This window comes from Glandiceps talaboti, chromosome 10 (genome assembly GCF_964340395.1).
Source record: "Glandiceps talaboti chromosome 10, keGlaTala1.1, whole genome shotgun sequence".
NCBI classification, from domain to species: domain Eukaryota; kingdom Metazoa; phylum Hemichordata; class Enteropneusta; family Spengelidae; genus Glandiceps; species Glandiceps talaboti.
The window spans coordinates 2888980-2909899 of NC_135558.1; the positions used below are offsets into that span (position 1 = coordinate 2888980).

The 20920-nt window shown below is 37.4% G+C and overlaps 2 protein-coding genes across 3 annotated transcripts in view; one reads left to right on the forward strand and one right to left on the reverse strand.

The window, feature by feature from the left end:
- Positions 1 to 11214, forward strand: part of LOC144440971 (uncharacterized) — a 55140-nt gene extending 43926 nt beyond the window's left edge. For both annotated transcript variants that reach the window (XM_078130449.1, XM_078130448.1), the window contains exons 21-32: positions 149 to 251; positions 777 to 960; positions 1378 to 1461; positions 1754 to 1852; positions 2239 to 3153; positions 3821 to 4246; positions 5192 to 5242; positions 5809 to 5919; positions 7738 to 7918; positions 8344 to 8489; positions 8905 to 8956; positions 9629 to 11214. In XM_078130449.1, the coding sequence (XP_077986575.1) occupies positions 149 to 251; positions 777 to 960; positions 1378 to 1461; positions 1754 to 1852; positions 2239 to 3153; positions 3821 to 4246; positions 5192 to 5242; positions 5809 to 5919; positions 7738 to 7918; positions 8344 to 8489; positions 8905 to 8956; positions 9629 to 9656 (2380 nt within the window). In that variant the 3' untranslated portion in view covers positions 9657 to 11214. The remainder of the gene's footprint in view (positions 1 to 148; positions 252 to 776; positions 961 to 1377; positions 1462 to 1753; positions 1853 to 2238; positions 3154 to 3820; positions 4247 to 5191; positions 5243 to 5808; positions 5920 to 7737; positions 7919 to 8343; positions 8490 to 8904; positions 8957 to 9628) is intronic.
- A 4853-nt stretch (positions 11215 to 16067) lies between these two features.
- LOC144441380 (protein FAM78B-like) lies at positions 16068 to 18836 on the reverse strand. Its single transcript, XM_078130944.1, has 2 exons — positions 18460 to 18836; positions 16068 to 16774 (listed from the first exon to the last, which is right to left on the reverse strand). The coding sequence occupies exons 1-2, from the start codon at positions 18834 to 18836 to the stop codon at positions 16219 to 16221; spliced, it is 933 nt and encodes a 310-aa protein (XP_077987070.1). The 3' UTR covers positions 16068 to 16218.
- Positions 18837 to 20920: the final 2084 nt, after the last annotated feature.

Below are 20920 nucleotides of genomic sequence, written 5' to 3' on the forward strand. Positions count from 1 at the left end.
ATGTAATTAGTCAATGAGAGTGTAGCCACCTGGTTAGTCCTTAATCATTTTTAACAAATATAATATGATTGACAGATAAGTAATGATACATTGTAATGATTTGTAACAAATATAATATGATTGATAGATGGTTAATGATACATTTCAGTTCCCAAGTGTCACCACACACTGCTAAAGTTGTGTCTGAAGTATTGGCTGATATTGCTTCAACATATGTTAAAACTGTACCGACTTCAACCCCAAGTTTCACTGTAAGTATATAACGGATCTTGACCAAAGTTCATTTCTTTCTCTTTACCTAAAGACTGATATTCTGACTTTATCTAAGTAATAGTTTGCATAGTCTGAATCTTTGACAATTTGAGACTTTCAGTTGTTTGAATTATGTTTCAGTATGTAGATATACCAGTTATACTTGATGCTTTCATTTCATGAGCAGCATATTTACTGAATTCAGTTTTCAAAAATGACATTGCAGTTACCTGCATGTACCATGATATTGAATGTCTATGTTACATTGCTGTTACCTGCATGTACCATAATATTGAATGTCTATGTTACATTGCTGTTACCTGCATGTAACCATAATATTGAATGTCTATGTTACATTGCTGTTACCTGCATGTAACCATAATATCGAATGTCTGTGTTACATTGCTGTTCCCTGCATGTACCATAATATTGAATGTCTAGGTTATATTCTGTTTATCACCCCTAGTTAACATATCTATCAACACAACATACTGTGAACATTGTACTTCTATTCTATTCTATAGGATACCTCTACCAATGGGACACTATCGCTAACAACAACAACAACAACTGTTGCATCCATCACAGCAACAACAGTAGCAGCAATGCCTACCAGAACATCAGCTGCTACAGGATTTTCATTTGGAGCCTCACTTGCAGGAACAACAACGACAAATTCATCCCTTGGAACAGGATTGCCATCTACAGGTAAGATGTATCTCATGTCAAAGGTCATCTACAGGTATGATGTATCTCATGTCAAAGGTCATCTACAGGTATGTATCTCATGTCAAAGGTCATCTACAGGTATGATGTATCTCATGTCAAAGGACATCTACAGGTATGATGTATCTCATGTCAAAGGTCATCTACAGGTATGATGTATCTCATGTCAAACGTCATAAAGTTATGATGTATCTCATGTCAAAGGTCATAAAGGTATGATGTCAAAGGTCATCTGGTAAGATGCATCTCATGTCAAATTTCATCTACAGTAGCTACATAGATAATGAACAATATATTTTCTTAGTTTTGGTACCAAGTGTCTCAGTGTACATGTTTATACAACCACAACAAAACAGAGTTTGACTTAATGATGTTGACATTTTATTGTGTTTATTCTAGGAATGGCGTTTAATTTCAAACCATCTACTGGTGCCCCAGCCTTTACTACAACAGTACCAGGTGAAAGTAGTGACAAGACTAAAGGTAATATCAGACATGATCTATCAAATTGTAACTTTTATGACCTGTGTGTGACCTGTATGTGACCTGTGTATGACCTTGTATGACCTGTGTGTGACCTGTGTCTGGGCATACTTACATCCAGGCATTCTGGAAGGCATACAAAGACAATTTAAAATCTTTTCAGTATCTTAGCTCATTTTGGAGGCCAATAAAATGTATATATTTGTTCTTGTAATGATCAAGTTTGATATGATATGATCAGGTATGATAGGTGATCAAGTATGATATTTCAAGTGTGCCCTTCTTTCTAAAGGTGCAGATAAACCTAAGTTGGAAACAACAAAGACAGACAGACCTGTAACAGTCAAAACAGAGGAAACAACTCCCAAACCTGGTGCTTTCTTCTTTCTAGGTAAGTTATAATAGAATGCAGTGTTAAAGGAAATGTCCAGTCAGATTTATATTTTGACTTCAGTACATTTGTATTGATTATTGCATTCAACATAAATATGATTTAAGGTAATAAAATAGCACCTTGGTAACTTACTAAAATTTGGATCTTTTAAAGAAGTCCTAGTGTACTACATTTGACATGTGTTCAGCCATTTTAGGATTTCCTACACACAGTAGGGTTCAAGCTAGGGAGTTAGAATCAAGGTCTGGTTATGGACAAGAATAGATTTTGACCCCCTAAGATAAAGCTGATTTGTATCATCTACCACAAATGGCCACTGTTCATGTGAAAATTGGTGATGGATAGTCCAACTGACTAGAATATTGTGGTATTTGTATTTACAGGCCAACCAGACACTACATCTACCGGGGGTAGTAACACTGCAGTCAAAGGTGGTGCAGATAGCCCAGTACAGGCAGGCTCAATACTGTCAGGCAAACCCATCATGGCTGGAACAACCACTTCTACACCCTTCACACTAACCAAACCTGCTACTACAGCAGCAGCAGATGGACTTACTGCATCACCTTCAACAAATGTAGTGCATACAACTGTAGGACTTGCTGCACCTGCTGCAGTTACTACAATCGCTCCCATCACTGTACCTGCATCTACTACAGTAACAACATCAGCAACTCCTGCTACTGCAACTGACACTGTCAAGACTGCACCTCCTGCTGCAACAGTGACATCCACACCTACTGTAGCAGCTTCACTAGGCATTAGTTTATTAGGAAAGGTCGTAACTGAAGAATCAACAGCTCAAGCAGCAACGCTGGCAGCAAGCAACACAGCTTCAATACCAGTTGATACAGCATCAACCACTGTCACATCAAGTCAGCCTACTGCAACTGTCAATACTGTTCAACCGGCAACAACTATCCAAACTGCAACCACAGCAACAACTAGTGGGTTGTTTTCCATGGCAACATTGAGTGTAACTTCAGCACCTACTGCAACTACATCAACGACAGGTAGCATTGCAACTACCACAGCAGCAACTGATTTGTCTATAAAAACAACAACAGCAACAACAACAACAGCATCAGGTTTGTTTGGACAATCATCATCATCATTGTCATTTGGGAATTCATCATTTGGTGCACCCACCTCATCCGCAGCTTCCATGGCAACAACAACAACTACTACGTCAACATCAGGGTTTAGCTTTGCATCATCGTTTGGACAACCAACATCCACCACCACCACTACTACCACCAGTATCTTTGCACAGCCAACTACCACCACTACAAGTACAGGTTAGATCTTACAATAATGAAAAGCTCTACTCACAGAGTCAAAAACTTTTGTTTTAATAACCAGTCATCATCTGATGATGTTGACGAGACATCAGCAAAAATTTGGGATTTGCTTTCAGAAAGTGTTTTGACTCTGTTAGTAGAAATTTTTATTTGAGATGACATTTTATTTATCTTTGTGCGCCTTAACAGGTAAAGCTTTTGTCTAAAGGATGGTCATATTTGGCTGTAGTTTACTAGATGGCAACTTTGTCTTGGTAGAAGACTTGTTTCTCATGATCTCGTCAATTTGTGTCAGAAAACCATAAAAAACAAAGCAAATTTAAATCAATTTTTTCAGCAATAGAAATAGGAACTTTTATTAAAATACTTCCAACATCTTGGATAATGTAACCCAAATCATTGGCTGATTTTAGATTTTGAATTGTTCCATTCTTTGCAATGCCATGAATAAAAAAACAAAAGTGCGTCTTTTCATTGAAAATCACTAAAGAATACACAAAAAAACATGCTTATTCCAAAATGTTATTAAATAAGTTAACATATTTGCATATACATGTAGTTGGAACTCGCATTCAGCAAAACATTTGCATGAAAAAAAAGTTATTTGCTTATTTTTCATATTTGTCATATTCATCATACATTTGCATATTGTCATCTCACCCAGGTGGTTTTGGTGCACAGCCTCTGTTTGGCCAATCATCAACAAGCTCACCAGGTGGTGGTTTGTTTGGTTCAACTGCAACACCTACAACATCAGCAGCAGCAGCAGCAGGAGGATTGTTTGGTGGGTCAGGGTTTTCTCAGACCTCCGGATCTCTGTTTGGTCAAACTACATCAACTCCATCATTCGGTCAAACCACGTCCACTCCATCGTTTGGTCAAAGTGGATTTTCCCAACAACCAGGCACAGCTTCCACTAGCAGTGGTAATACTGTTGGTAATGGTGGCAGTGGTGGTTTCTTTGGAAGTGGTGGTGGTGGTGGCCTCTTCAGTGGATTGGGTGGTAAACCCAGTTCAGAAGCTGTTAATAGGAACCCATTTGGTGGTGATGGGGCTACTTCTTCATCAACGTTTGGTGTTGCTGCCAGTTGTAAGTTGACTACTGAGATTCATTCATTTTCACACTTATTGTCAAGACATAATGATGATAATCGGAGTCAGAAATCCTACAGAAACCATTCTTTACTTCCTGCCATAGACTGATTGACGCTGACTATATAATAAATTCGGTTACGCAAATTCTCACTCTGGAGAGCTTCCATTTGGGACCCCAAGACGAAAGTCTGGGGATATTTAAGCCAAAGTTTTCTACACTTGATCTATGTCCAAGAGCAGTGCATTCTGGGAAATACTTCTCATCCAACATTGTACGCTGCATGATCCAAGAAACGATACTAGAACTTTGTTAGCCCATTCTACATGACTTGGAAGATATGTATTGTATGACTTCTGGTGTTGAAAACTTTCGATTATATTTCCACCACATTCTTGTTTGGTGGTCTCATAGTGGAGCCCTCAGCGTTGAGAGTCTGGGTAACAAAGACTAAATGTATAGAAGTTATTACATTATTATCATCTCATAGTACCGTTTCTTAAGAGCTTTGTCCCTTGGTATTCTGTAGAAGTGTAAATCAGGGATGTTTTTTGTATTGTTCAAACATTGAGGAAAGTAGCAGTGCTCTATGATTAACTGAGTAACCTATACCATGTATACCCCCAAGGTACATACAGACAGGAAGTAGAGCACCACCATGGCAAATTTTGGAAAGGCCAATTGAAATAGACATGCATGTAATAGCAGGACATAATTGTTAATGATCAATACCTTATTTAGGAGTCATGAATATTTATGATCAGTTATTATGCAAATCTCTAGCTCATTGCTAGTTGCCATGGCTATTTTATTACATCATCAGCCAAACAGAACAGACACAAATAAACAAAACAAAAACACATCTTGATCGCCCACACAGAAGTTTCATATTTGTAGTGTGGAGCCACTTTCCCTATTTTAATATTCGTTGTTTTTTTACAGCTTCGTCATCATTGTTTGGAAGTGAAGGAGCCAAGTCATTTTCAGGCGTTGGTAAGTTTAATTGTGGTCTCCAATCATATGATTTATTTGTTTTAATCTGTGAACTAATACATTAGTGGAGCTTTTGTGAGTATAATGTGTGTGTGTGTGTGTGTGTGTGTGTGTGTGTGTGTGTATGTGTGTGTGTGTTTGTGTGTGTGTGTGTGTGTGTGTGTGTGTGTGTGTGTGTGTGTCTGAGTGTGTGTGTGTACAGGTAGGTTGATAGGAATGTTTGTGTGCCTCTATGTAAAACATGGAAATTCATAATAGAAATTCATAATAGATCATAGCAACCATCTTGGAAAATGGCCGCCATCTTGGATTTTCAAATGTCCAATCAGATGGATTGAAAGTATAACCCATAAGGAACATTCAGGCAAAGTTTCATGCTTGTATCACAAATTGAATGAGTCCACCAAAAATTAAGTCTTATCTGCTCCTGGAGCAATTAGTGGACCACTAATTGCACATGATGATCACAGATAGACATGGAGCATAGTCACTTGTGAGTCAGTGATCACCTGTAAATATAAAATAAATTATGATTTGATAATGAAATTGTTTTCTTCTACCCGTAGGTAGTGGTGGTTTTGGTGGGGATGGGAGTGGGGGTATATTTTCATCCAGCAATACTGGAGGTGTAGCAGCTGCAGGATTTGGTGGATTTCAAACACAGCAGCAAAGTCCAGGTAGGTTTGTGATATGAAGAACATGGGTACACTGCTGATACAGTGGTGCATACAGGCTTGTCACTGTCTGTCTTTTCTACATGTGACAGTACCTGTGTGTGTACATTGACTCTATACATCACTGTAGGTACACTGCTGATACAGTGATGTGTATACAGGCATGTCACAGGGTCTGTCTTTTCTACATGTGACAGTACCTGTGTGTGTACATTGACTCTATACATTGCTGTAGGTACACTGCTGATACAGTGATGTGTATACAGGCATGTCACAGGGTCTGTCTTTTCTACATGTGACAGTACCTGTGTGTACATTGACTGTATACATTGCTGTAGGCACACTGCTGATACAGTGATGTATACAGGCATGTCACTGTCTGTCTTTTCTACATGTGACAGTACCTGCATGTGTGTGTGTGTACATTGACTCTATACATCACTGTAGGTACACTGCTGATACAGTGATGTGTATACAGGCATGTCACAGGGTCTGTCTTTTCTACATGTGACAGTACCTGTGTGTACATTGACTGTATACATTGCTGTAGGCACACTGCTGATACAGTGATGTATACAGGCATGTCACTGTCTGTCTTTTCTACATGTGACAGTACCTGCATGTGTGTGTGTGTACATTGACTCTATACATCACTGTAGGTACACTGCTGATACAGTGATGTGTATACAGGCATGTCACAGGGTCTGTCTTTTCTACATGTGACAGTACCTGTGTGTACATTGACTGTATACATTGCTGTAGGCACACTGCTGATACAGTGATGTATACAGGCATGTCACTGTCTGTCTTTTCTACATGTGACAGTACCTGCATGTGTGTGTGTGTACATTGACTCTATACATCACTGTAGGCACACTGCTGATACAGTGATGTGTATACAGGCATGTCACAGGGTCTGTCTTTTCTACATGTGACAGTACCTGTGTGTACATTGACTCTATACATCACTGTAGGCACACTGCTGATACAGTGATGTATACAGGCATGTCACTGTCTGTCTTTTCCATATGTGACAGTACCTGTGTGTGTACATTGACTCTATACATTGCTGTAGGTACACTGCTGATACAGTGAGGCATGTCGTGGGTCTGTCTTTTCTACATGTGACAGTACCTGCATGTGTGTGTACATTCACTCTATATATCACTGTAGGTACACTGCTGATACAGTGAGGCATGTCGTGGGTCTGTCTTTTCTACATGTGACAGTACCTGCATGTGTATACATGACTGTATACATGAATGTGTCTACAGGTATGTCACAGGTCTGATTTTATTGGCATGTCATGTGTTTGTCCATGCACTTAAAACACAAATATAGTCCATTTGTGAGATACGTGTACTCTCAGAAATTATACACCTGTATAGATGCCTGCACTAACAGACCTGTTATTTATATGACTGTGACTACAGTCCTGAAATCTGACCAAATATTCAGACCCTGTGACAGAACTTGTACACACATCCCTGAATACACATCTGTGTGCATCCCTGTTTCAATCATGTGATCACAGCAATATACATAGTCAAAAATTATACACCCATACACAGGCCTGTGCCAACATACCTGTTTGTCTGTGAATAGAGTCTGAAATAGTACCGCATTTACAGACCATGTCCTGTAATCTGCTGTGTGGATTTCTAGCTGTGTAATAGCAAACAGCCCTTTATATGTCAACTCCCAGGGAAGAGTGCAATCGATTGCAACCTCTGTCAGTACATAGTATTAAATTGTTCAGTCCTACCAGGTATAACATCAAACTTTAATGATTTGAGTTTCTTGTACTTTGTTGTAATGCAGCTGCTGGTGGTTTTGGTACAGGCGCTGCATTTGGTGGATCACCATTGTTTGGTGGTGGTAGTAGTCCAACCAGTGGTTTTGGATCTAGACCTGTCTTTGATAGTACTCCAGCTTTTGGTGCCTCACCAGGAACCTCTACGTTTGGAGCTGGTAGTGCCAGTAATACAGGTGGCTTTGCAAGGTAAATATATAATAGCGTATCACTTTATTTCATGCAATGATACAGTAATTGTAATTACTAGCCAACATTTCTCTTTGTTCAATGAAGGAAGTGTTTCATCTGTATGTGTATGCACATATTTGTATGTGTATGTGTATGTGTATGTGTATGTATGCATGTATGTGTGTACATATGTGTGTGTATGCATGCATATGTGTATATATGTGTGTGTGTGTGCATGCATATGCATGCACGCATGTGTGAATTCATGCTGTGTATTACACATACTACTGACCTCAATTTACTGATGCCCTATTGAATATAGTGAGGTACATCCCCTGTACAACCCCAGCCCTCACAGCCCATCAAGTTCATAAATATTATTATTTTCCAGTGATCAAATGTGCATAAATTAATCTACACCTGTATCTTTGTATAATTAACAGCCTTGCAGGGAGTACAACAGCGCCCTCGTTTGGAGCTATTGCTGCCCATACATCTTCACCAACATTTGGTGGTTTAGCCAGCCAACAAGGTCCTCAACCATCCACCTTTGGAGCTGGAGGTGGTGGTGGTGGGTTTGGTGCCCAAGGTAAGTTTAGTTTGTAATGTAATTTCAATTGTCATAATTGTCTTCTAAACTGATATTGAAAATTAGGAAAACTGGGAATTATCGTCTTCTTCCGTTTATTGATGGTTAAGATACCAGATATAAGTGCCCAGTTCTGCCCAGATATAAAAATAATTTTATTTGAAGTCATTTCTTGAGAAACTTGCATTAGCCTGTTTACTGAGCTGACTGTGACTTCCATAGCTGTTATCTGAAAGAACTAGCTGTGGAAGTAACAGTCAGCACAGTATTACTGGCTAGGTCAAGATAAAGTCTAAGGAAAAAATCTACCCAACCTTGTTTACCTTTCATTCACTTTATGCATGTGAATTTTTCAAATACAATCAAGCAATATTTATGACTTTGAAAGTAACAAGCTATAACATCTTCATTACAGGTTCACCAGCATTTGGTGGTAGTCCAGCATTTGGTGGTGATCAACAACCACAGTAAGTTGATGTTTTGTAAAATAGTCAGATATCTAGTTGAAAAATTATTCAAAAATAAATGACCTTATTCATGGTATACAAATACATTTTCAAACTGTCTGAAATAGACCTATTGCTGGTACAAAGATGTATTGTGTTTCTCCCCATGCAATGCCATGTATAATGTACATGTGTTTGGGTTTGAACTTGCTACTCAGGAACTCAGGAACTCAGGTTGTCACCTGGTTGTACGTACACTTGGTTTACTAGTAGAATCCATCTCTCTTGTTGATGGTGTGTAGTCTTTGTTCTATAAAATCATTCATAGTTACAGTTGCCTTTCCATCAATTTATGATGAAAATGTTATTTCAAATGTAATAAAGACAACACAAGCCTGAACATAACAACCGTAAGTGACACTCATTTCAGACAATGCATTTTGGAACCAGAAATCATCTACCATGTCACAAATGTTGTACTTTACAGGAGAACAAAGGCAGCCTCATTATGCTCTGGGGACCTCCAAGAAAGTCATTGCCACTTATGTTGCCTTACTGCCAGTGTAATTACATCAGCGTCAATTGTTCTAGCTTATATCAACATGTCATATTAATAATAGTATGTATCTCTGTGATTAGCTTGTTGATTTACCATTGTCATATTGATGATTGATCTTTGCATTGTATTTATAGGGGACAATCTTTTGGTGGCTGGAGATAAAACTACAATATACAACACAAAGAAGACATTTTGTATTTGCAAAGACCTGTTCGGTTTGATGGAACAATATTTGCAGAAAATGAGTTGTGAACATTTACCCCTAAAATGACTGAATATCACTTATTTATCTAGTACATAAATATCAATGCAGCCTTAAAGGAGTAATAATTAAAATGTCTTTAGTTATTATGCTGGTTTCCAAGACAACAAAACTGTTGAATTTCATGATACCTTAATCGGGGAGTGTGATGAATGATTTACTTGACATTCTTACACGGGTGTATGTTGTCTAGAAGTTATCTGTGGCTTCAGATCTCTTGATCTTGAGATTTGAGGCCATGGATAGCCTCCAGACTGAGGTATATGTTGTGTAGTGATGAAAGATCATTCATTATTTTTGAATATAAAGGATTGAAAACGAAACAATCTTTTATACCAGAATACATTGTAGGTAAAATGTCATAGTGAATTAGATTGCTACAGTGAAAATAAATCATAAACTACAAAAAGAGAGTCAGCTGTGCAGTGTCTTAGTAGGAAACCAAAGTAGACTAAAGATAGAAACTTTGTATCTCAGTACACACCTACTGTGACTTGAATCTAAAACATTATTGCACCATACTATGATATACTGTACACTGACTGTTGCACAAACGTGTTTACCGACATGTTATTCAATACTATTAAAGGGTGTATGATATTATGAGTACATCATTTTATCTAACCAGGGGCATGAGGCAACAATTCTGGTGAAACTCGAAAATGATAATGATGTCATACAGGTAATAAAGGCCCAAGTTAGCTATGAGTCACATTTACATACTTACTTCTTTATAGTATATTTTAATAAACTCATTATACACGTCTACACATATTTGTTATTTTCTTTTTTAGCAAATGAGCAAATTGAGCAAATGCTGAGCTCATGGAGGTTGATCCAAGACTCAAATCATTCGATCTTGCAATCGCGCGACAAGACTGAGAAGTAAATTCTAAGACCGTTGGGGGCACGATTCAATCGGTATACTCCACAGCGCAGTGGCCCCTATATTCTATTTGTATTCCAGCGCGATTCGATTGAGTTAAATATATGTATTTCTCTGCATATTATAATTATATATTAATTAGCGATTCAAGATACTGAATATAATGATAAACAAGAACTTGACGGAACTTGTTGATGTTGTCTATGTTCACGGCGTTATTCAATATTGTTATAGACACCAAAATTGTTGCCTCAAGCCCTTGTTCTAATATAATAGCTTCAAAAACCATTCCAGTTACAGCTAGCACTGCTTTAAGTCAAGCTTGCCTCACCTGTCAAAAAATCACAGTAAAAATCTAAATAGAAAATGTCAACTTTTGATACAATTGTGAGAGTGTTGCATTGGGTTTTAAGACAGATAAACACAGTGAAACACTTGCCATTATAATAAATGGTTGCTTTAATGAGTTCGCTCTTTTGCAATAGTCAGCATTTTGTCTTTGAAATAAACAAGCATGTCAACTAACGAGTAGTTTTGTCTTTACTTCGAATATAATTGAATGTTATATTATGGTGCCATGTCAATTTACTGGACAAATTCATCTGAAAATTGATGGGAATGTGTGTAGGGGTATACAGATGAAGAATTGTGCATGACGATATGACCCCATTGCCAATCACTTGCTTTCGTGTAGAATCATGCACTTATTTGCATATCATCTACATGTAGATATGCATTTGTCCAAGCAGTAACTATAGTCTGTTGGGTCACAGCTCAGACTAGTGGTCTGAGGTCACAGACAGTGGAGAAGCTTCTCCACTGTCTGTGGTTGGGTTAGGTAATAATTCACAGCTGTGTACAACACATTAGTCATTCATCACACAAGTGAGCATCATTTCTGATTGATTAATGTGTTGCTATATTTAGTTGGTCCTGTAAACAACATCTCTGAAAAGTGCATATTAAACAAAATTCATACTTCCTGTTTAAGGTGGAACACTTTCCATCCATGCAGTAATAAATTTTTTAGATTAAGAAAATATAAGTAGGCAATTTGATTAAAATTAAATGTAGGTATTACATGATGGGGTTACACATGGATTTTACAACTTTAAAACAGAGTATAGCTTCTTCTTTTTTTTTCTTTTTTTTTATATTTTTGTGCTGGGAATTTCTCCCAGCGATTTTCTGTTATGCAGACAAATACACACAAACAAACAAACACAAATGCTACTGAGTCTACGTATTTATGTTTACCATATATCATGATGTCACATGTCATTGACACATTTATAGTAGAGTCAACATTTTGACAACTAAAAGGGTATAATTGTGCTTAAATTCTTTTATTTTACACCTGATTAAAATCTGTGTCAACAATTAAGTTCAATATTGTGTAACATAGGTATAAATTATCACATTATATGTAATACTTGAACGAGGAATTAAATGTTGAAGGTTTGGATGCACTAGAAATTTTTTTTTTTTTTTAATTTTTAAAAAGAAAAATTATTCCTGCTGTTTTAAATGGTGTCTAAAACTGGAGAAATAAAAATACCCCCTGCATTTATATAATGTAATACAATAACCTCTATAAATACACAATGGCTTTTCACAGGGACATGTTGTTTATTTTGGTGGTAGGACCAAAACTGGGCATGCAAATTAAATGTAGCATACCTTTATGCAATATGTCATTGGTTTCACTGGATATTGACATTTGAATTTCATATACTTGGCAAAAAAAAAAAAAAAAAAAAAAAAAAAAAACACACAAAAAGGGAACCATATGCTAACTATTACCTTGAGTGTCAATATATACAGGAATGATTAATCGATGACTTAGTGATAGTGATAGCTGTGACAGGGTGTGGTGTCATACAAGCAACAGTTATAAATGTAGACAAGTTGTCAGACTGTCATACCATATGTTACATGGATATACATACTACATGCAAACTAGCTTTTGAAATATGTGCAATTTATTTTGTGCAATCATTTTACTTTGAAGATAATCTTTCCCAAATATTATGTCAACGTGCACTTTACTTTGAAGCTAGTTTTTTCTCCAAACATTTTGTTTATTTGCAAACGAGTCAGACATTTTGTACTCAGTTGCAACAGATACATTAAGTTCAAATTATTTTCTTTTGGATGCGCTGTCGGGTTTTTTATTGGCATAATTGACAGATGGTGTCTAGTTCATGTACTGTTGAATTTGAAAGAGAACATGTTTACTTGGCTTGTACAATCATAGAACCTAAATGAAGGCTACCTGTATTATTGAGAATAAAGTGTGTAATTAGTATACTGTTACATTCAATGTAGACTTAGCCTATTCAAGAGCTTTACCTTAAGAAAGTTATTGGTCAATAACACATAATTAGACCCTGGCATTATAATTCAATCAAAGTTTGCGTCCATTACAGAAACAAATTGTTAAAATTAAATGGATATTCAAATTGTCTATAATTAATACTCTGGACATGTTATGTCTGTCAATATATGTAAATATGATATGTGGTGGTTTAATATTGAGATTTGGCCTAGGGATAAATCATGTTGCTGTAGAAGATTCTATGTGTTCTTGTTACCCTGATACTGTAACCTATGAATCTGAATCTGAAGTAGGAATTAAGAGGATGGGTGTCATTGCCTACAGTGGGTACTGTATGAATCAGCTACTCGGATCCTGTCATCACCTAGAATGGGTATGAAATCAACTAGATCCTGTCATCACCTACAATGGGTATGAATCAACTAGATCCTGTCATCACCTACAATGGGTATCAATCAACTAGATCCTGTCATCACCTACAATGGGTATCAATCAACTAGATCCTGTCATCACCTACAATGGGTATGAATCAACTAGATCCTGTCATCACCTACAGTGGGTATGAATCAGCTAGATCCTGTCAGCACCTGCAGTGGGTATGAATCAACTAGATCCTGTCATCACCTACAGTGGGTATGAATCAGCTAGATCCTGTCATCACCTACAATGGGTATGAATCAACTAGATCCTGTCATCACCTACAGTGGGTATGAATCAGCTAGATCCTGTCATCACCTGCAGTGGGTATGAATCAACTAGATCCTGTCATCACCTACAATGGGTATGAATCAACTAGATCCTGTCATCACCTACAGTGGGTATGAATCAGCTAGATCCTGTCATCACCTGCAGTGGGTATGAATCAGCTAGATCCTGTCATCACCTACAGTGGGTATGAATCAGCTAGATCCTGTCATCACCTGCAGTGGGTATGAATCAGCTAGATCCTGTCATAACCTGCAGTGGGTATGAATCAACTAGATCCTGTCATCACCTACAGTGGGTATGAATCAACTAGATCCTGTCATCACCTAGAATGGGTATGAATCAACTAGATCCTGTCAGCACCTAGAATGGGTGCCAATCAACTAGATCCTGTCATCACCTAGAATGGGTATGAATCAATTAGATCCTGTCATCACCTAGAATGGGTACCAATCAACTAGATCCTGTCATCTCCTAGAATGGGTATGAATCAACTAGATCCTGTCATCTCCTAGAATGGGTATGAATCAACTAGATCCTGTCATCTCCTACAATGGGTATGAATCAACTAGATCCTGTCATCTCCTAGAATGGATATGAATCAACTAGATCCTGTCATCACCTAGAATGGGTATGAATCAACTAGATCCTGTCATCACCTACAATGGGTATGAATCCACTAGATCCTGTCATCACCTACAGTGGGTATGAATCAACTAGATCCTGTCATCACCTACAATGGGTATGAATCCACTAGATCCTGTCATCACCTACAATGGGTATGAATCAACTAGATCCTGTCATCACCTACAATGGGTATGAATCAACTAGATCCTGTCATCACCTACAATGGGTATGAATCAACTAGATCCTGTCATCACCTACAGTGGGTATGAATCAACTAGATCCTGTCATCACCTACAGTGGGTATGAATCAACTAGATCCTGTCATCACCTACAATGGGTATGAATCCACTAGATCCTGTCATCACCTACAATGGGTATGAATCAACTAGATCCTGTCATCACCTACAATGGGTATGAATCAACTAGATCCTGTCATCACCTACAGTGGGTATGAATCAACTAGATCCTGTCATCACCTACAATGGGTATGAATCAACTAGATCCTGGCTTATTTAATATTATCAAATCTACATTTTTCTAAAAGTAATATCTGGGAACAGCACTCCAGGAAATAAAGGCATACATGTACTTGTAAACTTTGGGTTCTGGAGAATAAACAAACTATTTGACATCACGTAAACTTTGTGTGATTGCCAAGACACACGAAATCAAAACTTTTTTCCACCATTGTTATTATAGCAATGGTCCAGTGTTGCACTGCTTCATGGGAGTCAGAAGAGATGTGTATGTATTTGATGAATATGCATGACTCTTAAATGCTTAGTACCTTCAGATAAATAGGCATGAATATACACATCTAATACATAGAACAATGAAGAACAATTTGGTGTTTCTCTCACATCATGATATGACCCAGAACATGAAGGTTATGAAAATGCATTTATCTCTTAAATAGAGTGTGGTGTTCCCTGTTAACATTACTGAACGTGACAATCTGTGACATTGTAAGTTTTTTCTAATCCTGCATCAATAATATTTTATTTTGCAAGATTGAATAAGTATAGCATCAGTTGGGTCATGACATGAAACATAAATAAGTATGGCCACCACCCTTACTTAAAACCAATTGTAAAGTCAAAACACTTGATTCAAAGTTGTGTTTTTAAATCAAAGTCTTTAATTGATATTCCTTGATTACTACATGGATGTCGTGGTCTGTCATATACGTTTTAGTAGTTGCACAGTGTAATCATTATTTTAAAAAATACAAGTCGGTGGATTTTATGAAAAAATGGAAAAGGAAATTAAAAATCAGTAAATAAATGTTCTTTTGAAATAAAAATAAGTTTTGTACACTGACGTGGCCCATGTTCCTCTGAATACCTGGCCAGCCAGATCAAATCATGAGGTTTGCCAAATAAGGAAGTATCAAATCATGAGGTATACCAAATAAGGAAGTATCAAATCGTGAGGTATACCAAATAAGGAAGTATAAAATCATGAGGTATACCAAATAAGGAAGTATCAAATCGTGAGGTATACCAAATAAGGAAGTATCAAATCGTGAGGCATACCAAATAAGGAAGTATCAAATCATGAGGTATACCAAATAAGGAAGTATCAAATCGTGAGGTATACCAAATAAGGAAGTATCAAATCGTGAGGTATACCAAATAAGGAAGTATCAAATCGTGAGGCATACCAAATAAGGAAGTATCAAATCATGAGGTATACCAAATAAGGAAGTATCAAATCATGAGGTATACCAAATAAGGAAGTATCAAATCGTGAGGTATACCAAATAAGCAAGTAGCAAGTCATGAGGTGCACCGGTATACCAAATAAGGAAGTATCAAATCATGAGCTTATGCCAAATATGGAAGATGCAAATGAGGCTGTGTTGTACATTTCTGTGTGCATGATATGTACATACTCAAATGAGATGTTACTGTTTTGTGCTGTTTATACATGTTTTATATTTGGGTGGTACGACCAACACTGTATTGCCATTTGTCGGGTACCACACCAACATTTGGGCTTCATTTGCATTTGGTGGGTGGAATGCTTCGTGAGCTATAACGCACTCGCCATGCTTCAAAACAGTTGGTTGTTCCTGTTCAATTGCTCCTTTTAAGTGTGCTCTGTTGCCTAGCTTTTCAGTCGGATCCACGTCTATCTCCAATTGCATCTTCCAGTGAATTGTTTTGAGTACAACAATCCTATTGGTTGTTCTATTCATGGCAACAAGCCACACAGTAAAACTTTGATCACGTGTTACTTGAGTCAACTTAGCGTTATTTGTGTTTCTTACTGGTAAATCCCAAGTTATACTCGGATGAAAATTGTCATTCATTCGTAAATACAAATTGGAATATCCAGGTGTTGGGCCTTGAATTGTTGCAACTTCAGTCGTGGCCCCATACCATGGATAATTCTTGCCATCAGAGTCACTTACACTCTCACTAGTTTTGTGTTTCAAAGCTGGTATTTCCCAACTGGCACTGCAATAAACACAAAGGTATACTCAATAAATTGGTGTAAAAAATTCTAAAATTAAGCTGCAAACAAAAGCAATAATTACTAATAATGTAAACATTGTAATTACTACACAAACCGAATTTTATCTTATTTTTGTTTCCCTGTCAAACTTCAAAGGTAGATCTGATTTACATATTAAAGTCACAAAGTACAAGCCTGTATGTATGATTATAATATTATTGTAATCTATGTTTAACTGTATAACTAGGCATTTTATACATGAAAGGTTTTGCTATGTTCCACATAGCTAGTTATGTATTGCTCTTTTAACATGTTATTTCACTTATTAACTATGGTCAGAACACAGCCTTGTTTACATATAATACTACATCAACAAATGTGTTGATAATTGTGATACAATGTACAAAGCAACTTGCAGTGTGTTGGGGTGTGTGTCTGTCTGTACCATCACTATGTATGTATGTATGTATGTATGTATGTATGTATGTATGTATGTATGTATGTATGTATGTATGTATGTATGTATGTATGTATGTATGTATGTATGTATGTATGTATGTATGTATGTATGTATGTATGTATGTATGTATGTATGTATGTATGTATGTATGTATGTATGTATGTATGTATGTATGTATGTATGTATGTATGTATGTATGTATGTATGTATGTATGTATGTATGTATGTATGTATGTATGTATGTATGTATGTATGTATGTATGTATGTATGTATGTATGTATGTATGTATGTATGTATGTATGTATGTATGTATGTATGTATGTATGTATGTATGTATGTATGTATGTATGTATGTATGTATGAATGAATGAATGAATGACAAATGAATGCATGTATGTATGTATGTATGTATGTATGTATGTATGTATGTATGTATGTATGTCTGTCTGTATACGTATGTATGATAACAATCATTTGTTGTATCAGAAAATAATTATGTGACGTGTACAATAAAAAAAACCAATAAATTAAAGACTTCTTAAAATTCTGTTGTCTTCCTAAATAATTCCTACAAAATGAAAAATATTTAAAAAATTACAGGACATGTTTACAATTTTAAGGTGAAATGAAAATGGTAATTTGGAGCTGATGTAGAGAGAGGTACCGTTAGAATGATTGTAAATCTATTTATATTCTCCAGACTTATACACAGAGATTCCTAGACTGGCCATGTACAATTATTATATTTTGGAAACCCTCATCACTGTAATATGCAAATGACTTTTACGCGTATTTTACTTTCTATTGTTTACCACTGAGCCATAACCAAGGGCCGTCTCAAAACAAAGGACTCTAGTCTCCAGTCAAATGTACATTTTTTTTTGAAGGTTACTCATGGCGACGACGTCTAATTAGTGTTTTTATTACGTTCATTTTTTGTTTGTCCGGTGTTCAGTTACGGAAATAGCACCAAGCAATAAATCACTGGGACTCAGGAACCTAAAAGAAATACATGTAAAACTACTACCACGGGCGTTCATTGATTGGTTTCACTCCGAAAAAATATACCATACCACCCATAGCGTCATTGTACATGAGATTTGCAAATCAAAATGCCGTTCCTGATCAAGAAAAGATCATCGGGAAATTCCAAAATCATCGAATGGCTTCAAGTGGGCGTTGCAACGTTGCTGTATTTAACAATACTCAAGTTATAAAATACTTACTATCCGTAGTCGCCATACGTGTTTATAAACCTCATGTCGGTGCACACTTGGATCCATCCAACCTGCCACACCTCGGCGTTTCGGACCGGGGGAAACCGTATCTTCGCCGAGGCACGGAAGTACGGCGTTTTGTACCTGAGTACCGTTTGCGAGCTTTCATCTATAACAGTCGGTGTTCGATCGATAGCAGCAATCAGTTCATATACGTGGATACTAGCTTCCCAGGCGTTGGTCTTCCTCCGCCGTTTGGCTAGAATACATCCCATGCTTTGAAAGTATGCCCTGCCCAGTAGTTCGTCGGGTATGACTACAAGTGCAGACAGACAAGACGAAAAACACACAATAATATCAGTGATATTAGCAGGATATAGCAACATTTTGAGAGCATCTCAAAGCATCCATTTGTGTAGGTGATCGATCACACACCATGATAGGTCGTCTGCTAGCTACAATGTCAAAAAAATGTAAGCCGCGGTTGACTGGCTGTGTGTTGATTCGTGGGTGTTTGTACTTTAACCTGTGGAATGAATGGTCGTTCGGTACATTACTCGGACTAATACAGTCTGATGGCAGGTATTGTCATTGTAATTGTAATGCTGTCAGCTGCTTTACTTTCATTTGACGTGTCACCTTTCACTGCAATGCACTATGGGAAACGTACTTGGCATAATGAGAGAATGTCAGTACAGGTAGGCCCTTAGCATACAGATGGGCCTGTGGATTTCACACGACGGAAATAAAACTACTGGAGCAAACCAAAAAGTAAAACCACTGGATAAGATTTCTGGGGATAGTAAAGTAACAACATACGAAATGAAGAAAAAAAGGAGTATAAATAATTGTTTTGAATTACCGATATAAAATAATAAAGTTGAATTTTTTGTGCTGGTGGCAGAGTTGGCACGAAGTTGTAAACATAAACTGTTGTTATGTTGTTTAGTTTGGGAAAACATTTCAGACAAAACATTTATTTACACTAAAATGCATACTGTAAGCGTTTGAAGCCTCTTTATCCCGGGCCCTTTATGCCGTAACTGTGTTCTTCATAAATATTTTTTTCTTTCTTGTAAATTCGATTTGTCATCTAGCTATTTGTAACTTTCGCTTTCATCCCAGAGTATGATCCCCGGTTTTAGCAGACTTGGTTGAATACATGTATATTCAACACAGCAAACCTTGTTATGCCACACACGGTCTGTACGTACGCCCCCCCCCCCCCCCATTTTCAGAAAGGGGGTGTGTGGCCCAAAATATATTCCACGGTCTAATAAAAAAAAAACGTACACACGTTTATGGATTTCATGGAAAAGAATCCGGCCGACCAGTAACCTCTATTCTGGTACTGTAAAGGTAGTTAGACCTTTCCCATGTTAAATCCTACGATTAGGGGAATTTTGAGATGAAAAAATCGACCCCTATTTAGGGAGATTTATACACAGGTTTGTTCGAAGAAAGAGAGATTTGCAAAAGAACACTTGATAAAGAATAGTATGGAAACATACAAATGTTTCGGATGGAGAGTAAGAGAAGCCACAGAAAAGAGAAAACGAGATTAATATATCATACCAATATATCGTAATACATCGCAGAGACGGAGAGAAATAAATTAGACAGACAGACAGACAGACAGGCGGACGGACGGACAGACAGACAGACAGATGGATGGATGGACGGACACACAGACAGACAAACAAACAAACAAACAGACAGTCAGTCAGTCAGTCAGTCAAACAAACAAACAATCAAACAAACAAACAAACAGACAGAAAAAGAAATATAGAGACAAAGATAAAGACCACGACACTGGTTTCCTCTTTCACTTTCTTTCTTTCTTTATCTTACCATATTTTTCACCGGGTCTTCTGTCAAGTTTATCTTCGTCTTTTTCAGTTTCTACGTTACAGTTTGTACTGTTAGTTGACGTTTCGTCTTCAGCAGGATCCATGACAACCTAAAGTATTCTGAACTTTTGTGGTTTGCTACTTAAAACATAAGTAAAACCAACGATACTTGGCTTGTTTTATAGTAGAAACTTGAACCCGTAACGTCGATATCAAATTTAACTTTAACTTCTCGTGACAGTCGGCAAAGTGTTAGAACTGCATTTGTAAAGATACACATTCGACGACGACAATCCATTCGAACGTGGAATATTCGTATGTACAAATGCGCACGTGGTTTTGGCGCGTTCATGCGTATGCAACGGCAAACGTGTGCATGTGCGCCGTGCTGCTGCTGCTGCTGCTGGTGGTGGTGGTGGTGGTGGTGGTGGTGGTGGTGGTGGTGGTGGTGGTGGTGGTGGTGGTGGTGGTGGTGGTGGTGGTGGTGGTGGTGGTGGTGGTGGTGGTGGTGGTGGTGGTGGTGGTGGTGGTGGTGGTGGTGGTGGTGATGATGATGATGATGATGATGATGATGAGACAGACAGACAGACAGACAGACAGACAGACAGACAGACAGACAG